This window comes from Anser anser, assembly GCF_964211835.1.
Source record: "Anser anser genome assembly, chromosome: 9".
NCBI lineage: Eukaryota > Metazoa > Chordata > Aves > Anseriformes > Anatidae > Anser > Anser anser.
In genome coordinates, this window is record NC_139729.1 from 26,971,727 (window position 1) to 26,989,288 (window position 17,562).

Genomic DNA, 17,562 nt, shown 5'->3' on the forward strand with positions numbered 1-17,562 from the left:
GCTCATCATTGCTCCTGCCCGGCAGATATCTCCCCTAGCACTGCTTTTTCTCCAAAAACACACCATGTACGCTTCGAAGAACCCGACCTGACCAAGAGAAAACGTCCCCACATCTAACCTCTGCCGGATTCAGAGGCAGCAGGGCCCGCCTCACCCGTCCCTCGACCAAAGCCCGGTTAAACTCCTGACAATGCTGTTCTGTCAGAAACGTGAACGTTATGTCTGGGTGGTTTTGCATACCGTATTTACTCATCAAACCTGCTGCACGGGGGCGTGTTTGAACTTGGATAAACACGTATGAAGCTGCCTTTGGGCGGGCACCGGGCCCCCATGGGGCTCTCGGACGAGGCCAGAAGAAGACGAGGTGTGGTGCCGCTGCTCACCGTGGTGATGGTGAGCAGCGGCAGGCAGGGCCCTGGGCACTGCTCCCCTCCATTGCCACACGCACCGCTGCCAGCTACAGCCCAGGCTCTCCACATGTTGAATGCTGCTTTGACAGGGAAGAGTAGGCACAGCTGCAGGTCTGTGTGAAGCTAAAGGCATTTTGAAACAGTACGACCGTCACCTTCAGATTTACTAAGGTTATGTGAATCCACAACCCGCAAGAGTAAGAACCTGCAGGACCCTTCAGTGACATAAACCTGGAGTTTTAAGAGGGCAGGGCTTTAAAGCAAGCGAGGGTCACGTATAACATCTGTACTTTGAAATGCACGGTGCAAGCAGGTGGAAAAAGCGTTTGGCACCATATTCGAGGCTTTACAGCACTGCTTTGTGAACATCGAGTGAATTCCAGCATCTTACTACTAAGGTAAATTATTTATGTACTTTTCTCATTTACAAGACTACCTATAGAGCTCATCAAGCCTACCAAAAGGCTGAAAAACTTGAAGCAGGCAGTAAAGGGAATCAAAATATATTCAGCTTCAGGTAAATTAGATATTCCTAATGCATTCTTTTTTCCTGTGCAATTTGGCAAATTAGTTTACATTGTCTGACAAGTTGTCCTGGAAAACATAAAAGCTCAGATTAATTTTAGCTTTGTAGGGATTATAATTCAATATTTGCTTATTTACATCCACCCACGCTAGAGCTAAGAGCCATATCTTCTGTGCTATGTCAGATACATCAATACCAACATGCTAAACCTCCTCCTCCTCCTCCTCTCCCACTAAATTACGAGGAGCAGAGGATGCCACGCGGGGAGGTGTCGCCCGGGCAGGATTCAGCCTCACCTGCTGCCTCCGGGCCCCGCGATGAAATGCCTGTGCTACCATCCACAGGCAGCTTTAACTCCGACGGGTTGCCTCAGAAATGTCTCCATCTACTATCTCTCTGCAGAGTTAATAGCACCTTGTTTTATTTGTTACCCTGTGGTGTTTACATATATTCGCTTCCATGCATTGCCTTCTGATGGATAGCTTTTTAATGATGCATACAACATTTAAGTGGTCTGCTTGTAGGGAGAAGAAAATGAAAAAGCCTCATGGGCTATTTCTGCATTGTAGTGAAATGATGTATAGTTTTGCACCAGGTGTAAGCTGGTCTTGGGGGAAGTATTTCTAAAGGAAGAAAAACAGAATCTGATCTAAAAAGAGCTCTGACGTTAAATGCATAAACTAGCCCCCTTGAAATAAATCTTTGCCTCTTACAACTATTGTCTTAGGAATGCCAAAAAAAATCAATCAAAGATTAATTACTTCATTTCTTTGACCACTGTCATAGCCAGGATTGGTCAGCGCAGCATTTCCTGGATGACTTCATACGAATCTAGCAGTCTGTCTGTACTGCACACGACAAAATCCGTGAGGTTTTACATGTTGACAAACAGCTGAACTCTGGGCTACAGGAGCCCTATATTGATCTGCTTACTATTCAAGGGCTCGTAGTTAAAATAACTGAAATGCCTGCTGAACACCGAGGCTTAAAAGCCCTGTAGGGTTACCCCATGAACCATAGCCACATTTTTTTCCAATAATTGCAGAGCAAAAATAAAAGGGCAGTTAAACCTAGAGGAATTCTGCAACAGCAGCATGACCACTGCCCTCCGAAACCTCAGGCATTTTTCCGAGCACCGTTATAAATCGTTATCACGTGAAGATGATGCTCTCATTTCTGAGCCTACAACATAATACGGTCTTAAATTTCAGTTTCTCTCATAAACTTACTGCAGCTCTGTGCACGTTAGGAATTGCATCTGCTAATCTGTATTTGTGCAAGCCTCCTTATCTAAAGGAAAAAGTGCTGCTTGATTTAAGATTCCTCAAGGAAATCTGCCTGTGCATCTCTAGCTGGCAAGTAAAACAAACAGCATCCATGTCCCAGTAGGCATCCGCCACCCCCCGACATCGCTTCATTTAATTAGTTCTAAGGAAACTCGTCTAGCCGAAAGCTCACAAAGCTGCACAAGAGAAATGCTTCGGTATTTATTTAGAAAATGAAATACGTTACCAGACGCATTGTGAAGTTTCTGAGTCACCTGCAGGGAAACGAGAGAGAAATCTGACGTTCACGCAGTACTCCCGACTGTAGCGGCGCCCAGGCTGGCTCGTACAGAATAGCAGACGAGAGCGAAGCTGCAAACCTTGGAGTTGAGCTCACTCTATAGGCATCAGAAAACCTCAAAGAAAAAAAAAAAAAAAAAAAAAGAGCCAGAGCGCGAGCGAGCAGCCCACAGACAGCGAGATGAGAAACTTCTGGCAACTCTCCAGCGCAGGAATGAATTCGCTGTCATTCAGAGACGTATAGCCATGGAAATGAAGGGAAACTCGGATTTACAGATGGGTCTGGATCCTGCTCTAATCGTTCTGCAAAGATGTGCAGGTTGCAGCTCGGCTCATTTTATAGTGCTCATCCAGGAACAATGCTGGATCAGAAATTAACCAGCACGGAAGGTACACGCACACACACACACAAATACATATAAATATATATATATATATATCTACAAGCCAGGATGCCAGCACAAACTTCAAATGGTGATTCCATCAGCTATTTGCTGTGAAGGTTATTACGTCTGGCACAAAGGTAACTCAAATTCCTTTTCTGTCTCCAGGTGGATTCACAGCGGTTCGTAGCGCTGTTTAGGCACAGAAGCAAATTTGTTTTCAGGGTTTTCAGCAGTACCAGGAAGCTAAAATCCATTTTATAAAGATAATTCACATGTTTTCAAGCACATGGCAAAAGTGTCAGCACATTGACACTGAGCTTGTCCAAATATTTACGCGTTTTAAGCCAATAGAACCAAGACACCCAAGTCCATAGTTGAAATAACAAGAAATACTGCTAGTCACAAGTTTTTCATACACAAGTCAGAAGGCTCCATAAGGCAGAGGTAACCAAGATCACTTGGTGTGTACACCTGGACCTGTAGAAAATGTAAAAAACTGTATTATTCATGAAAATGGGTAAGTTTGGTGTTTCTCTCTGAACCCCAGCCCCAGAACGTCTCAGGAATGCGCAGCCTGCTGTGTTTAGATATTTTGCAGGCATGTATGCAAAATGAATGTCAACTCATAAAAAATTTGTAAATAAACACTTCCTTGGCATGAAAAGGGAAAAGAGGCGCCACGCAGTGTGGGTTAAACTGCGTAGCCAAATTCAGCTTCTTTTATTCCCTGCACTGATAATGCACTAATTTAAAATCTAGTTACAAGTTCAGACAGTGTCTTGGTAAATATAGCTACTAATAATTACAGCTCTCAAAATTAGAAGTAAGGTTCCTGTAGATTTGGATTGCTTTTAATTTAGCTAACAAAGAAGAGTAAGAAGTCAAGCTAGGCTAAATAACTGGAGGGATTCTCTATTGCTTGTTTTCTTCCTATTAATAAATCAGTCCTCTCTGGGAAGAAAATCAAACAGTAACAAACAAACACGAATTCATTAGTGACACAGAAGGCAGTGCCGAGGAAAACAGAAGATCTCCAAGACAAAGAGCAAAGTATTTGCCTCTTATTTTTGGATACACAGAAGCAGCGACATCTTTCATGTCAGTGTGCTGCGACATCGGGTTCCTCTATGGTTTTCAGACCCAGTCTTGCAGATGGGGCGGCTGAAAGGTGCCAGCTGTGCCCACATCAGGCTCCCAAGGCTCCCGGTGGCTGTCGGGCACCAGAGCCCCGGTGTCCCCACCACTGCAGTGTGTCGGGGAGGCGGGCAGGGGGAGGCAGCCCAGCCACCACGACGCAGCCCCCGGCACGCAGCTCCCCAGGCGCCAGATAAGCTCCCCAAAAGCTTGCTGTCTGGCTTGCGTCGCCCGTGGGCACTTTTTTCCAGGGAATAAGGGCGTTTCTGCGGGTGGGTAGCCTGGTGCTCATGGCATCGTTAGCCTAACGAGGTAGGAAAGATCAGGCGTTTCAGAACGTGAAGCACTTGGTCCAGCCACATGGCCAAAGTGGTGATTCGGACAGTCCGTGTACCGCCATGGCCAGTTTGATGCTGGGTGCTTTGTCTAAAACCATTGGCAAACTCCACTTTGAAGATGGGGCTCGTGGGTTTTTCTGCACAGTGCAGGAAATGGGCACGGAGCGTCGATGGGAGGAAGGGATGGCTGAAACCTGGAAAACGTTGCACCTCCAGCTCCTGTCAGAGCACGGGGCAGAGGGGACAGGGCAGCTGGGCTGTCTGCTCCCCTGGGCACGGGCACGTGGGGACCTTGCAGATATTTGGCGTAAAGCAGGACCCTCAGCCCTGGTTGATTTGCACCACTCTGACGACCGACACGAAGACCGAGGAGCCAGCTCCACCATCTGCAAGTAACCTCAGCCAAAACTAAGACAAAGCATCAGGGCTAGAAAGATGGATGAAAGCTCTGATTGCACAGAGGAAGCGATGCCTGGGAGACCCGGGAAGGGGAGGATCATACATCTTATTTTGCCAGCTCCCTGCCTCTGCAGATGCCTTGCACTGCCGCGGCACAGCGAGGCCCCGCGAGGCCTTTCCACGCGCCGTGCCTGACGTGCCCTGACCCCCAGCCCTGCAAACCCAGCACCGCCTCGCGACGAGCAGGAGGAAGAAATATTTTGCAAATATCCTGTCCCCAGCACTGCTCCCTGTTGCAGTGGTCGTGCATTAGCACGCCTGGTCCTGACAACTATTTTGGCGTGTGAAAGGAAACACGGACTTCTCCGACGGGGAGGGTGCTGAAGCTGTCACAAGCCGTCAGGGCTGCACGCTCCGTGGTGCTGTGCCAGCAGAGAGGTGTGGGAGCATTAGCCACACAAGGGATTTTCATGACCTGGAGTCTGTCTAAGTTCCATATAGCACCGAAAGTCTGAAATGTGTAACATGTTCAGTATATTTTTTTTTAATTTCTCCTTTGTCTCCGTGGGACTGAAGAGAGATCATTACCAAGAGGTAATGAAAGTTGCCAGGCTGATGAAGCATGTTTTGCTCCCAGCCAGTGCCATTTGAGTGTTATTTTTGTTGCTGTTTTTGTATTTGCTGCCTGACAGTCTGCTGTGCACACCGCTTCTCTTTGCCGGTGTCCCCACAACCACACTGCTCCAGCACGTCGTTTAGCTGGACGCACAATTATCTTTCTCACAGCAAAGACAGAACTCAAAGCACCTTGGACTGAAACTGCGTCAAGGTCTCCGTTACACATCCTTTATGGGAGATTATTTTTCCCTGGGCTTTGGATTTCTGCCCCCAGACCCTTCACGAAGTGCCCTTCCTTCCCTCACAGCCGACTGACAGCCTCCGCCTCCCCGCTCCGAGCAGTCTCACTAACGACTAAAGCAGAGAGCGGTATCATTGATAAAAACAACAAGGAAAACGTCTTTTGCACTTCTCCCATGCTGTCAAAAACGGGGCAAGACGGCTTTGCCTAGCATTACGCACCCTGTCACAAGGATTTGCATTTCACCAGTTTTCTGAGCTTTTGTTCATAATCACCTTTCTGCATTTTGAAACGGAAACGAAAAAAAAATAAAAACAATTCAGAAGAAGAAAGAAAGAACAAAGTAGACAGCAACGCTGCAACCATCTGCCTGCCCCGGCTGAGCCCTCTCACGTGCCAGTACCTGCACAGAGAAGGAAAGTGACTTTCTTGTGGCCCCACCGTGACAAACGCGGGCGGCTGGGGCTCCGCGTGGAAGTGAGCTTACGCCTGGGCCCCGGCCCCAAACATCTTTAGGCACCCGGTGTCGCCTGTTGCTTCTCCTCCCAGCCGTGGGACCTGAACTGGGCAAAACACAGCTCCACGGCACCTATGGTGGCAACTTGCACAAAATCTTTCCCAGACACGATTACAGAGGAAAGGACAAGAGGACTTTCTTCTTCTCAAGGGAAAGAAGCTTTGGGTGTCCTCGAATAATTAATAAGCTGAATTGCTCTATCTGTAAGATCATAATACCTCAATAGAAAAAGGATCTGATTTTTATTATCCAATTTTTATCAGATATTAAAGTTAACTGCCAGTTAATGTAAGTTAAAGAAGGCTAGTTACAATCAGGCAAGGAGAACCTCTTTCTATGAAGATACCGGGTCCATCAGAGGCAGAACCTGCTCCCTTCCCTCTCCGTGCCCTCCTCCCGACATCCCCAACCCCTGCGGATCCCGAGGGAGCACCGTGTGCCCGCAGTCTCTAGGCCTCGGGCAGGAGCCGGGCACATCTCACCCCACTTTGCTGGGTCACCCGTGGGACCCACAGCTCCTCCTGGGCCCCTGGTTCCCTGCCGGCAAACGGGGACCTGTGGGGTCCATCCCTGCCACCACGAAGCAGGAGGAGAGCAGGGCCGTGTCCCATGTGCTGTGCCGATGCATCTTCCCAAGGCTGTAAGGCTACATGGGGAATTGCTCTACGGTCTTAGCCAACAGGACGCAACAAGCAGACTTTCAATGTAATCTGGTTTTAAAAGCCTTGAAAGGCTGGCTAAAACGCGCTTATTGTGTACTAAAGAAAACGTATCCTATAAATAGCATATTAATCTTTTATGGAGATCAGCTATGGGTGGAGGTTTTCAGCTACACACTCCTAGAATGCCAATGGAAAAGGAGAGCAAAGCTGGCTCTGTCCGCTCAAATCCCATCCCTCTGGGGAGCTAATTAGCCAGGAAGCACTTGCCGAAATTTTACAGCAATCTCTTATTACCGTATCTGTTTGTGATTTCAACTCCTGGATAACACAGCCAAACAAAAGCTACTGGAGGGCTCCAACAGCCTTCATCAAATTTCAAGGAACAGGCTTTAATATAGTTAAAAATGCAATTACTGAACTGCCTCTCTAATTCAAATATTTTGCTAAGCAGAAGTTCTCTCATCCCGCCCGCGCTCAGTCGCTTCCAGACATATTTATCCAACAAAAAGGGCCCTGCATCTGGCTCGCTTTGGCAGCGCCACACCGGGGTATCGGTCTGAATCCGTAATTCCTTGCAGAACTGCAGGTTTCATTTTAAGCCTGGAGAACGCGGATTCCTAGAGTGCACAGAGGCTTGCAGAAGATACCGGTGTCATCACGGCATCCGGCTTTGCTTCTCTGGGAGATGTCCCTGGTGCTGGGCGTTCATTTCAGTGGATGGGAGGAGGATGCTCGGGGAAGGTGCTGCTCCGGCAGCCGTGGGGATCACCCCCTATCCTGGGGCACATGCAGTAAAACTCCTCTTCTGGTACGCAGAGCCCCAGCCCCAGCTCTCCTACTCGCTGCTTTCAAACCCTAGGTTTTGCCTCAGGTTGCCTTGCCTGGATGAAAAAAAAAAAAAAACAGATTTCTCCTATGTCATGTATGATATAGAAGTATTGTGTATTTGAATAAGCTTTTATGATTAAACAGCTAATATCAAATGAAGCAATTTCACATAGAAACACCTGGCAAATACTGGATTTGGAGAGGACTTTGCGTGCTCCCATCTCCATCAGCAGCTACCTTCAGTGCCTGCGTTTTGGTGGCATGAAATCCACCTTCCACCCTATCTTCAGCTTACTAAAACCCAATGTTCCAAAAGATTTTATTGGCTAAAGCAGGAAGAGGCTTTATTTTCTGAAAAACCACAGCTGGTAACACAGAGCTAGAATTTAGTTTATAAAAGCAAAGGTAAGCGGCTCCAGCCCTAATTTGCAGCTCCCCGTGGCTCGGTTTGGGAGCTCGGGCTGATTGATGCACATGTAAAGATTTACAATGCAAAGCAAAGAATAACTGATTAAAAGGAATCCACAGCATTTCAGGACCTTAATGAGTTGCTGGAGAAAATTAATTTCCATCTGTAATATATGCAGAGACTATGAGGAAATCTTAGAATTTAATTAATCACAGCATTAAAAAGTTATTGGATATAATTGTAAGTAAATACTGCTTAATTATTCTTCTAACACCACAACTAATTTAGAAGTCATTTCCCACGGCACTGTTGCTGGTTCGGTTTGCTATATATTTGTTGGTTCAACCACAGCTGGACCAATTTTTGAAATAATGGTACTTTTTTGAAATAATGGTACATTTTCAACATCTCCATTGCTAAACCAACACATTTGTAGCACAAAAGCCCCTTGCAGCCTCAGGGCAGCATGGTGCAAAGCCCAGCCTGGCTAGGAAAAGCAGCAGAAGTAATGTAGAGTCGCAGTAATTTCTCTTTAAAGTCAGCACTGTCACTCCCGCCCCTTTTATTAGTGGCCATTTGTAATTAAGTCACCTGCCCAAGGCCCATTTCAGCAACGCTTCCATCCCTCTGATTTGCTTGTGAATCCTGCTCTATCTAAAGCTTTACAGTGCTCTTTCATTTGAGAGGCTTCTCGGAGCAGCGTGTAACACTACACTGAGTGAAGAATGCATTTTACAAGCTCATTTATCTCAAGAATATTTGTTTTGAAAGTCCTCGCACTGCGCAAGGAAGCAAGTGGAAGCACTCTGCAAGCATTTGTCTTCCCGCCGGCCGCTCGGCGAGATCCCCGCTAACTCCCACAGAGCTTACATCAAATCCAGACATCACATCTGTCAGTCCCGAGTAAGAATGAATGGAAAACTTTAAAATGCCCTCCGGGTTCCTACCGACACCGGTTAAGTTCTCTAAAATGCCCGCACCAGCCCCTTGCAAGGGAACCCGAAGTCTCAGGCCCATAGGGAGCAGCTACTGGAGCATTACTGGAGGGCTTCTGGCTGCTGTTGGGAGACAAAGCCCTTAAATAACTGGGAGTAGACATCACCGTACACTTGCGTAACTATCCTGCTCAGGGAAGAGCAGCCCATCGGCTCTATTACTTTAAGCACTCTGAACTAAGTCCACCATCCTTGCTGAATTTTGAGCCAAAACTGATCTGGAAAAAATTAATTGGCTTACTTTGACACTAAAACTTCATGCTGGACAGCAAACGGCCAGAAGAGGTCACAGTGCTGAGTGTATTTATTAGCCCCTCCTCGGAGAGCCCCCAGGTGCTCTTCCCATCGGCTGGGAGCAGCCCTCCCTCTGCCTCCCATCTTCTGGTGGCTTCACTCCTGTTAATTATGGTTTTTAATTAGTTGTTAGCGGCGCCTGGGGAACAAGATAAACGGTCTCTCCTGATTTATAAAATGTAAAAGATTGCATCGGTCTAAACAGCATAAAACCTTAGCTTGCCACTAATTGCCCTGCCCGGAGCAGCTCCGGGGCCACCAGGACACGCCGGGAGCCCCGCAGAGCACCGGGCACGGCGGGACCCAGCGCCAACTTGGTGGTGTGGTGCACATCTTGGCACCGGCAGGGCAGCAGGCACCTGCTTGGCAAACAAAGCATCCCCGTGTGATGCGTAACTAAAGCCTGAAGGGACACCCGAGGATGTCACAGCAAAGCGGGGGGCAGGAAATGCAAGGAGAAGGAAGGAAATGCAATGACAAGGGAGTTGCTCTTTGCAGCAGGATGATATTTCTTCATTTTATTTATTTTTTTTTAATTTGATCTTTTACAGGCATCCACATCTGCCAAACACAAATTTAACACGGCTCACGAGAACTCCATGACCAAAACCTCAGTGAACAGGGTGGTCACCCTAGAAATAAAACAATTTGGAACAGGGAAAAGAAATCGGTCTCTTGCTGCCGGCTCCAAAGCCAGCGGGCCCAGGCACCCCCAGCTCACGCCTTCTGTCCCCAGCCAGGATGGGGAACCTGCCTGGGGCTGAGGGGAGGGCTCCGGCAGCATCCCCCTGCTTTTAGCAGCTAGAAGCATTTCGCACAGAATCCGTGGGATTTCATGGGACCGCGTGATGTCCCAGCAAGCCCCCAAATTTAAACAATTTAACTTTCAGAGGCCTCGGCCTGAAGAAAGGCACAATCTTATTTGTATTGGATTAATTTGTTTTTTGAAATGAACTTTGCTGAAAGAAGCTTATAGCAAGACTCCTCTGATAAAGGACACCAACCGCTATATAAATATAAATTACCCAATTTTAAACGCTGTCTTTCAGCTCAAAGAAATGCCACGACTGCTGGGCAATTCCCCAGGGGGAGGCCAGGCACAGAGCGCGCCGGCTGACACACAATAGCTGCCTTGCTGGTGAGGAGCGAAGGGCCATTTGTGGGATTTCAGCATGCGGGAAGACTAACATGTCTATTAAAAGAAAAATGTGAACTCTGGGTCTCTCATCAGGGACTCATTTAAATGCAATTTTGCTAAATTAGCTGCACTAAGGAGCCAGTGGAGGAAGGCTAACTGTAAACCCAGATAAAATAGTACTTCTTTGATAATAGCAATCCATATTAAAGGACTCCAGTGGATAATAGGTCATTAATCGGTAAATATTTTAACCCAATGTATCCTAAAACAAGCCCAGAACTCATCACTTGGTTCTGCATCCGGCAAACTGAGGATTTCCCGTATTTCAGTGAGGAATTCCAAATGCATCGTGTGTATTTAGACACGGAGGGAAAGAGCTTGGGCCCCATTAGGCTGACCTCAAACATGCGTGAGACTTCCCAAGAGGACTGGGGAGGGGGAAGAACACCTGGACGAGGGGATATGAGGCAGCACGGGGTTCCCAAACGATGGGCAATGGGCACAAAACCTCCTTGTGATGAACTCTTGCTTCTATAGAGGTGTCTGTCAGATTTCGGCAAGGCATTCAGTACACGGTGAACAAGGTAAATGGGAGAGCAGGGAAAGGGCTGCTGTGTGCAGTCCAGCCTTGCTCAATACTTGTTAAGGCTAGGTGAGATGGAAACCTTTTTTCCTCAGAATCCTTACCAAAGATAATAATTTGCCACGCTCCACCTGTTTGTGGAGCACCAGAGCTGAAAGCCTTCCCTGTCGAGCAGCCCTTGGGCCTGCAGAGATGGTTATCGACTACCGCCTACCCCTAGTGCCTCCAAAATGACCACAGTGTGTGAGGAGCAACTGGTGGTGAGACCGTCCGCTCCAAAACGGTGCCTCGGGAAGTCCTCTGCAAGCTACACGAAAGGGGTCTGAGGAGAGAAGAAGCTGGTGCTGGTGCCCAGAAGCACCGTGAGATGCTCGGAGATGCTTCAGGGAGCACAGCCGGCAGCAGGCTGCCCTCACAACAAAAGCAATATGCCCTAATGCCCACCTGAATGTAATTATTTTAATTAGCTTACACTTGAGAATGCCGGCACAATATTCATAATTAACGGCAAGGGGACAGAGGGACTCTCCACGGGATGTCAAACCATCAGCACCAGAGGAGCGAGCGGGGAAATGGAGCTGTCCTGAAGTGGGCCTGGCAGGGTCCTGGAGGCTGGGGACGGAGCCCACGGCCCCAGACAGGCGGCTTCCCTTCACCCAGAGCTGAGGCTGGAAGCAGGACCTCCCCCGGGCTCAGAGATCACCCCCCCTGCTCCCGCTGCCCCCATGTTTTTATGGGAAAGCGCAGCAGGTCCGGGCCCTTCACGTGGCGGCTGCGCTAGGCTCTAAAACCAGACCTCCGCATTTCCTGACTGCTGCGCGTCTCAATTATATGTGAAATCTATTGGATTTCACTCGTAAGAGGACATTTCCTCTAATTTTGAGAAAACATTCCCCTCATTACTTTTTGAAATTTAAAGACGGCAACACTTGAAGACAAAAAAAGTTTTTTTTCAAAGCACTGGGCAGTTATTAATGATAATCATAAGAGATTAAATTTTCAACATAATTAGCCAGTGACAGGTCAATAAAATCCCTAGGCCAGATGGCTTCTTAACTGAGTTTTCAAAGAAATTTGGTAATTATGGGAACCACCCTCAGAGATACTCAACTTTTCTTTTTAATGAAATCGCATAATGCCGGATTACGCGAGAAAGCCCATGATGAGTTTCAGCAAACTGAACAAAGACCTCTGCACCACCCATTTCTGCGCGCCTCTTCACACCCCTCACCCCTGCAAGAGGCTCTCCTTTATCTAAGGCTGGGATCAATATGCTAATCCGTATAGATCAGCCTGGATTAACGCCAGAGACGGCTTTCACATCACAGCACCGATGGTTTTTTCCTAGAGGCGGTCTGTTACTACACGCTACGTGGCGGGCTAAAAAAGAAATCATCATTTCGGCACGCAGGTGTTCTGCTCGGCACGTGCCTCGGGACGCAGATATTTTGCTGCCCTCCTCCAGCCCCACGAGGTCAGGGTCCTGCATGCAGCAGAGCACAGACCGTGGCAGACCCCAGCACGCACCTCGGCACCAGCCCCTTCCCCGTCCTTCCCCCCTTAACCCCATACCCTGAGCAGCACAAGTCCAGGGGTGTTAAGCCAAAAACCAGCAGAACTCAGAGCACCTCCACCGAGGTGTTCATGAAGGTTTCGTTGTGGTTCCCCTCCATCAAAGCCCAGAGCTGCGGCCTCACGAGGTGCAGATGAGGCTCACTGCTGTGTCTACTCCTCGCTAACGAGTTCATTAATAAAATCAGAGCGAAGCCAAACCTAATGCGTGACACCTTGTTTTATGGAGTAACAGGTGCGCAAACTTTGAATTCATTATTGTTTATGTGAATTAAATGTCACCTGGGAAAACTCACCATATCAGTTCTAATTTAGAAAAATACTGATATTTTTTGAGTCGTGATAACATCTTTTCTGATTCAATTTCAATGCCACGTTTGGGGAAGAGCCGCCACCTCCACCACCATCTGCAGCAAACTGTGCTCAGCACCTGCTCCTGGGCACACCAGGGAAAACGACACGGTGGGGAACAGGAGCTCCCAGCAGGACGCTTCTCCGACCACAGCAGCATATAGCAATAGGCCCCCAGAGAAGCCCCTAATTAATCCTATTGCTGTTTTAGATGGTAATAAACCCCATCAGTACTTAAAGCTGGTAGTCCAAAACGCAAGCGTGACTGTATTCCACTGAATTCTTGTTTTTCTACCAGCTCCTGTGATGAATCTGCCCTTTCTCTGCACAACCGCTTGTTCTTTACAGAGCTCTGGATTTTATTTTATTTTTTAATTTTCACTCTGAGGACTGTTCTATCTTTTCTCCATCAGACTTGCCTCCTGTGCCTGTATTATTGAACAACCCCTCGCAAAATTATATATGAAATAGTCTGTTCTAAGGGTTTGGATGTGAGGCACGTACGATACCACAAAGTCTCTCCAAAGTCAAACTCAGAAGACCAACACCTCCCAACAGCTATGGCAATACTTACTTGTTCTCATAATTTGCTGCAGCATTCAAGTACCATAGAGAGCAGCTGAAGATTATCAGCCAAATAAGGGGCAATTTATAGTTACACCAGATATTGATAGAATTTAAATGGAAGACTTGGTATTTAAAAAATAGCCGCTTGTAGGAGCAGATAGCTGGGGGTTGGGGAGGGCTTGAATAAACGTGCTTGTGGATGCTTCAGAACATAAATCACCACGGGTGATAATGTACAGAAGCAATGTTAAATAACACGTTAATTCATGTATCAAAGAAAATTGTGATAGCTTCTTTATTACATTTGTATCTTAGCTCATTAGGGAAACGGCCTCTCCTCCACCGTGAAGAAAGCGAGGCATTTATTGCTACTGACATTTCATCAATGCCAAGGTGAACTAGTCCTCACTTCTGCAAATCCTCGCAGCTCTCATTACGGGGACCGATAAAGATTCATGCCCAAACCTGGAAGTGTCTGGAAGGAAGTAAGACGTGTGATGAACTGTGGTTTGAACAATAAATCTGTGGCTGACCGACGACAGCTTGACTGTTGTGTGTTAAGTAGGGCTTTATAAACTGAAATGCAAAAGACCTGAACTGCAGCATGCATCAGCAGCAGACTGAGCTATAACCAAATTTGTTTAAATTCACGATTCTTAAGCCAGCGGTGAAGACGCAAAGAGACTTATGTCCCCGCTGCTCCGTCCTGCCACATCATCTGTTAGCTTTTCCTGCAGGAGACCTGCCCCCAGCCTCCCCTCTCTGCTCTTCCCAGTGCCGTTTGGGGTTTCCTAGGAAAGGGGCTTCTTCCCGGCCCCCAGGAGCCAGCAGGGGAGCAGGACACGGTCCCCTGCTGCCCGCTGAGGACCCCGTTGAGCCGGTGCCAGTGCCCGGCCCCCAGGCCAGCAGGAGCCGAGCCCAGCACTGAGCCCTTGCCCAGGAAACCCACTTGTTAAAAACACGCCCGTGGCCGTCTCCTCCCGCTTCTCTCGTGAGCCTAGCTGTGCTTCGTGCTCCGCAGAAGGGAAGGGGGGGAGGCCCCCTTCGTAATCAGCACCCAAAGCCAAGCTATGATCTCTAATGCCCTCATCATAGCAAATCTACTGATCTGCCTTTGTCTTCTGAACAATGGGCATTAATTCTCTCCTGGGGATACAAAAAGCTGCGTTTTCCCTTGATTTTCACCTGTAGAAGGAGTCCTGTGCAGCTGCTGATCGCTCAGCCCCAAGCACAGCACTACGGCAGGGGAAGGGCTGAGCGGAGGAAAGGGACAGGAGGGGAGCAGAGGGAACACAAGACTACAAAGTCATTTTCAAGAATTACTTTATTTTATATTTACCTATAATCACGCATATACATACGTACACGGTCTTTGCTTTGGTTTCTATGCATGTGTGTACATACACGTGTACACGTGTATAGGATGCAGGGCGCATCTCACCAACTTTCTCACTCGCTCTCGTTAGGAAAGCTTCAGCCCAGAAGCCCAACCTCCGAAGGCTGGCTGCCCCGGCGCCACCTCCTTCCGTCTGCACCAAGGCACAGGAGCGTGGTCGGCGGTGGCCCAAACGTCTGGAGGAGAAGACGTGCTGTCAGGCACAAGGACACGCTCCCAGGCAGCCAGTTCCTACACTGCCGAGGCGAAATGTCTAAAGAGATCTCCCTTCAAACAGGATCTTCGCAGGAAAAGATGATAGGCACTGGAAGCTCTGCGTTTGGGGCTGTATTTGGGGGAAAAGCTGGTGGCACAGGGGAAGTGCCATTTCAAAGAATAATGCGGTTGGACCCGGTCTTTCCCGAGCTGCATCTCCACGAACCATCGCGGGGCAGGGGCGCCTGGCACCGACTGGAGGGACGCTGCGTTACCTGTCTACAGGATAAAGCTCAGAAGGTTTTTGGACCAGCTAAATGTCTAAATGACTTCTTCCAGCGACAAAACAGACAGAATTTCCCCCCTAATTAATTACTTTTCCTCAAGTCTCATAATTCTACCCACTGTTTTAAGTCAAGCATTCGTGTCAAGTTCTTTTGATATTCCTCCTCAATTACAGTGAGCAATTACCCCCTCCGCCGGGCTCCTCAGCCACCTCATCGCTCTTATCTCGTCTTTCTCCCCGAATCTAATCCTTTCGGCTTTTCAGGAGCTCACTGCTAAGACAGTGCTGCACGTTTCCCAGGAATTCAGCAACCATGTGTCACACCAAGGACTCCACCGACATTAGCGTTCCCTCTCATTTGCCCGTCAATTAATTTCAGAGACGAGGTTTGCCCGATCATGACTTGGATCTCTCGCCTCCGAGGGGTCTTAAAGCCTCTCTCATCAGAAATGTGTTTGCTCCGATATCTGTATTTATAATTTTTCCTCCCAGCCGAGGAGCGTTCAGGCTTTCCTCCCGAAGCGATTAGCGCTGCAGAGCCTCCCTTCAGAGAACCCCCGTGGGGGCGAGGCGTTTCCAGCCTGACACCCGACAGAGCCGTCCCTCCCCTTCCCACGGCAGCTCAACAGCAGCTGACAAGGTGGTGAAGCAAGAAGCTGAAAAGCTTGCATTTTTAATGGGGTAAAGCTCGTGCAGTCCCGGGTTTCTTCGCTAAAGATGGGACGTGTAGCGGGATCTTATTTTTATGCACAATTAATGACCCAATCTTCATAAAGAGAAATTTTGCAGTAGGTCAGGAGTCAGTGAGGGAAATGGAATAATATTTATTCAAAAGCAGCACTCTTCATCCCTCATTTCTTCTTCTCAGCTACTAAATTGGCACGTACCTAAAATACAGCATTCTGCCTCATTGCACGCATCAGGTTCATAACTTTCAGCATCCACAAAATTTGGGGTTATTTCTGCTGGAAAAAAACAGTTGCAAGCATGTTAGCTTCCGCAGATTGCCATTATTTAGGTAACTACTCAAAATGTATTTAATACACTTGAGATAACTGGAAAAATATTACAGAAAAAAAAAATCTAAAAAGAGGAAAAGCTTCTTTAATTATTTAGTGAAAATGTAGACTGAACAACTGTCTTCCACTGTTTTCTGTTCAACCATTTACTGCTTTTTCCCTTTTTATTCCATTTATTTATCTGAAGATGAAGAATAGGGGAAAGACAGCGACAAGGGATAGACTACGCCGCACAGCCTTCGGCACCAAGTGCGTTCCCTTTCCTGTAGGCACACAGTTCAGAAGCCAACGGCTTTGAAATATTAAAAGCAAATGTTGTTGAGTCCAAATACACAAGTTTGGGCATTATCATCAACACAAAAATTAATTTATGTTCTTAATCACACAGTAATTCTGCTCTCACAATAATAATTCATTGAATCAATTTAATTACGGACTCTGGGCCCAGCAATTAAAGAAATTGTTGCTACAGCGAATTTTCTAATTGTAAGAAGAGTTTCAGCTAAATAAGACGTGCAGAGGCAATGGCACGCGTGTTACCCGCATGTAGGCCAGTTAATAACCCATGCTGCTACCTCATTAAAAGCATTCCGTTTGTTACACCACATACAACCACGTAGCACAGTACATGACACCGAGTCCTGGGGGTGACAAAAGCAGTTTTGCCTCAGGTGTGGATGCAGTCGGGTATTTAAATCCACACAGAAAAATCCACTCCTTCCCCCTGCCCAGGTTCTCCCAAAGTGAGGCAGGGCCCTGCTCCTTGGGTGGAGGCAGAGGTGGGAAATGGGTGGGAACCACGCCAAGCACCCGCTCCTTCCCCCTCACCTTCGTCATTTGGGCTTTGTACCCAAAATCGCCTTTATTTAATACCGCTTCTACGGGTTTCCTTCGGTTTTAACCCGTGTGCGTGGCCGTCAGCTGGCCCAACTGTTCCGCCATTAAATACGATTTTATTTTACAGCGCACAGATGTACTCCAGTTGAGTTGCTGCCAGATTTTAATGATAATCTCTCTTAAGAGCTATTTAGCGAGTTAGAGGTGAGGTCTCGCACTGCAGCAGAGAGCAAACCAGATGCTGGGCTCACGTTTTAGTTTTCAATTACACGGCTCTGACCTTCACCTGTTACTCG

The 17,562-nt window shown here is 47.7% G+C and overlaps 1 protein-coding gene and 1 long non-coding RNA gene across 3 annotated transcripts in view; both read right to left on the minus strand.

Moving 5' to 3' along the window:
* The window catches only part of LOC310904274 (schwannomin-interacting protein 1), a gene marked incomplete at its 3' end in the record, with an annotated part of 139,996 nt that extends 137,491 nt beyond the window's left edge, over nucleotides 1-2,505 (minus strand). Inside the window, exon 1 of the mRNA XM_083848750.1 lies at nucleotides 2,449-2,505. Coding sequence (XP_083704876.1) covers nucleotides 2,449-2,457 — 9 coding nt within the window. The 5' untranslated portion in view covers nucleotides 2,458-2,505. The remainder of the gene's footprint in view (nucleotides 1-2,448) is intronic.
* A 2,671-nt stretch (nucleotides 2,506-5,176) lies between these two features.
* On the minus strand, nucleotides 5,177-13,521 carry LOC310903937. Of its 2 annotated transcripts, XR_014587933.1 has the most exons (3): nucleotides 12,616-12,819; nucleotides 9,270-9,424; nucleotides 5,177-7,677 (listed from the first exon to the last, which is right to left on the minus strand). It is a non-coding gene; the product is annotated as an uncharacterized lncRNA (long non-coding RNA). The 2 variants fall into 2 exon arrangements; XR_014587932.1 differs by lacking the exon at nucleotides 9,270-9,424 and having other exon boundaries at nucleotides 12,616-13,521.
* Nucleotides 13,522-17,562: the final 4,041 nt, after the last annotated feature.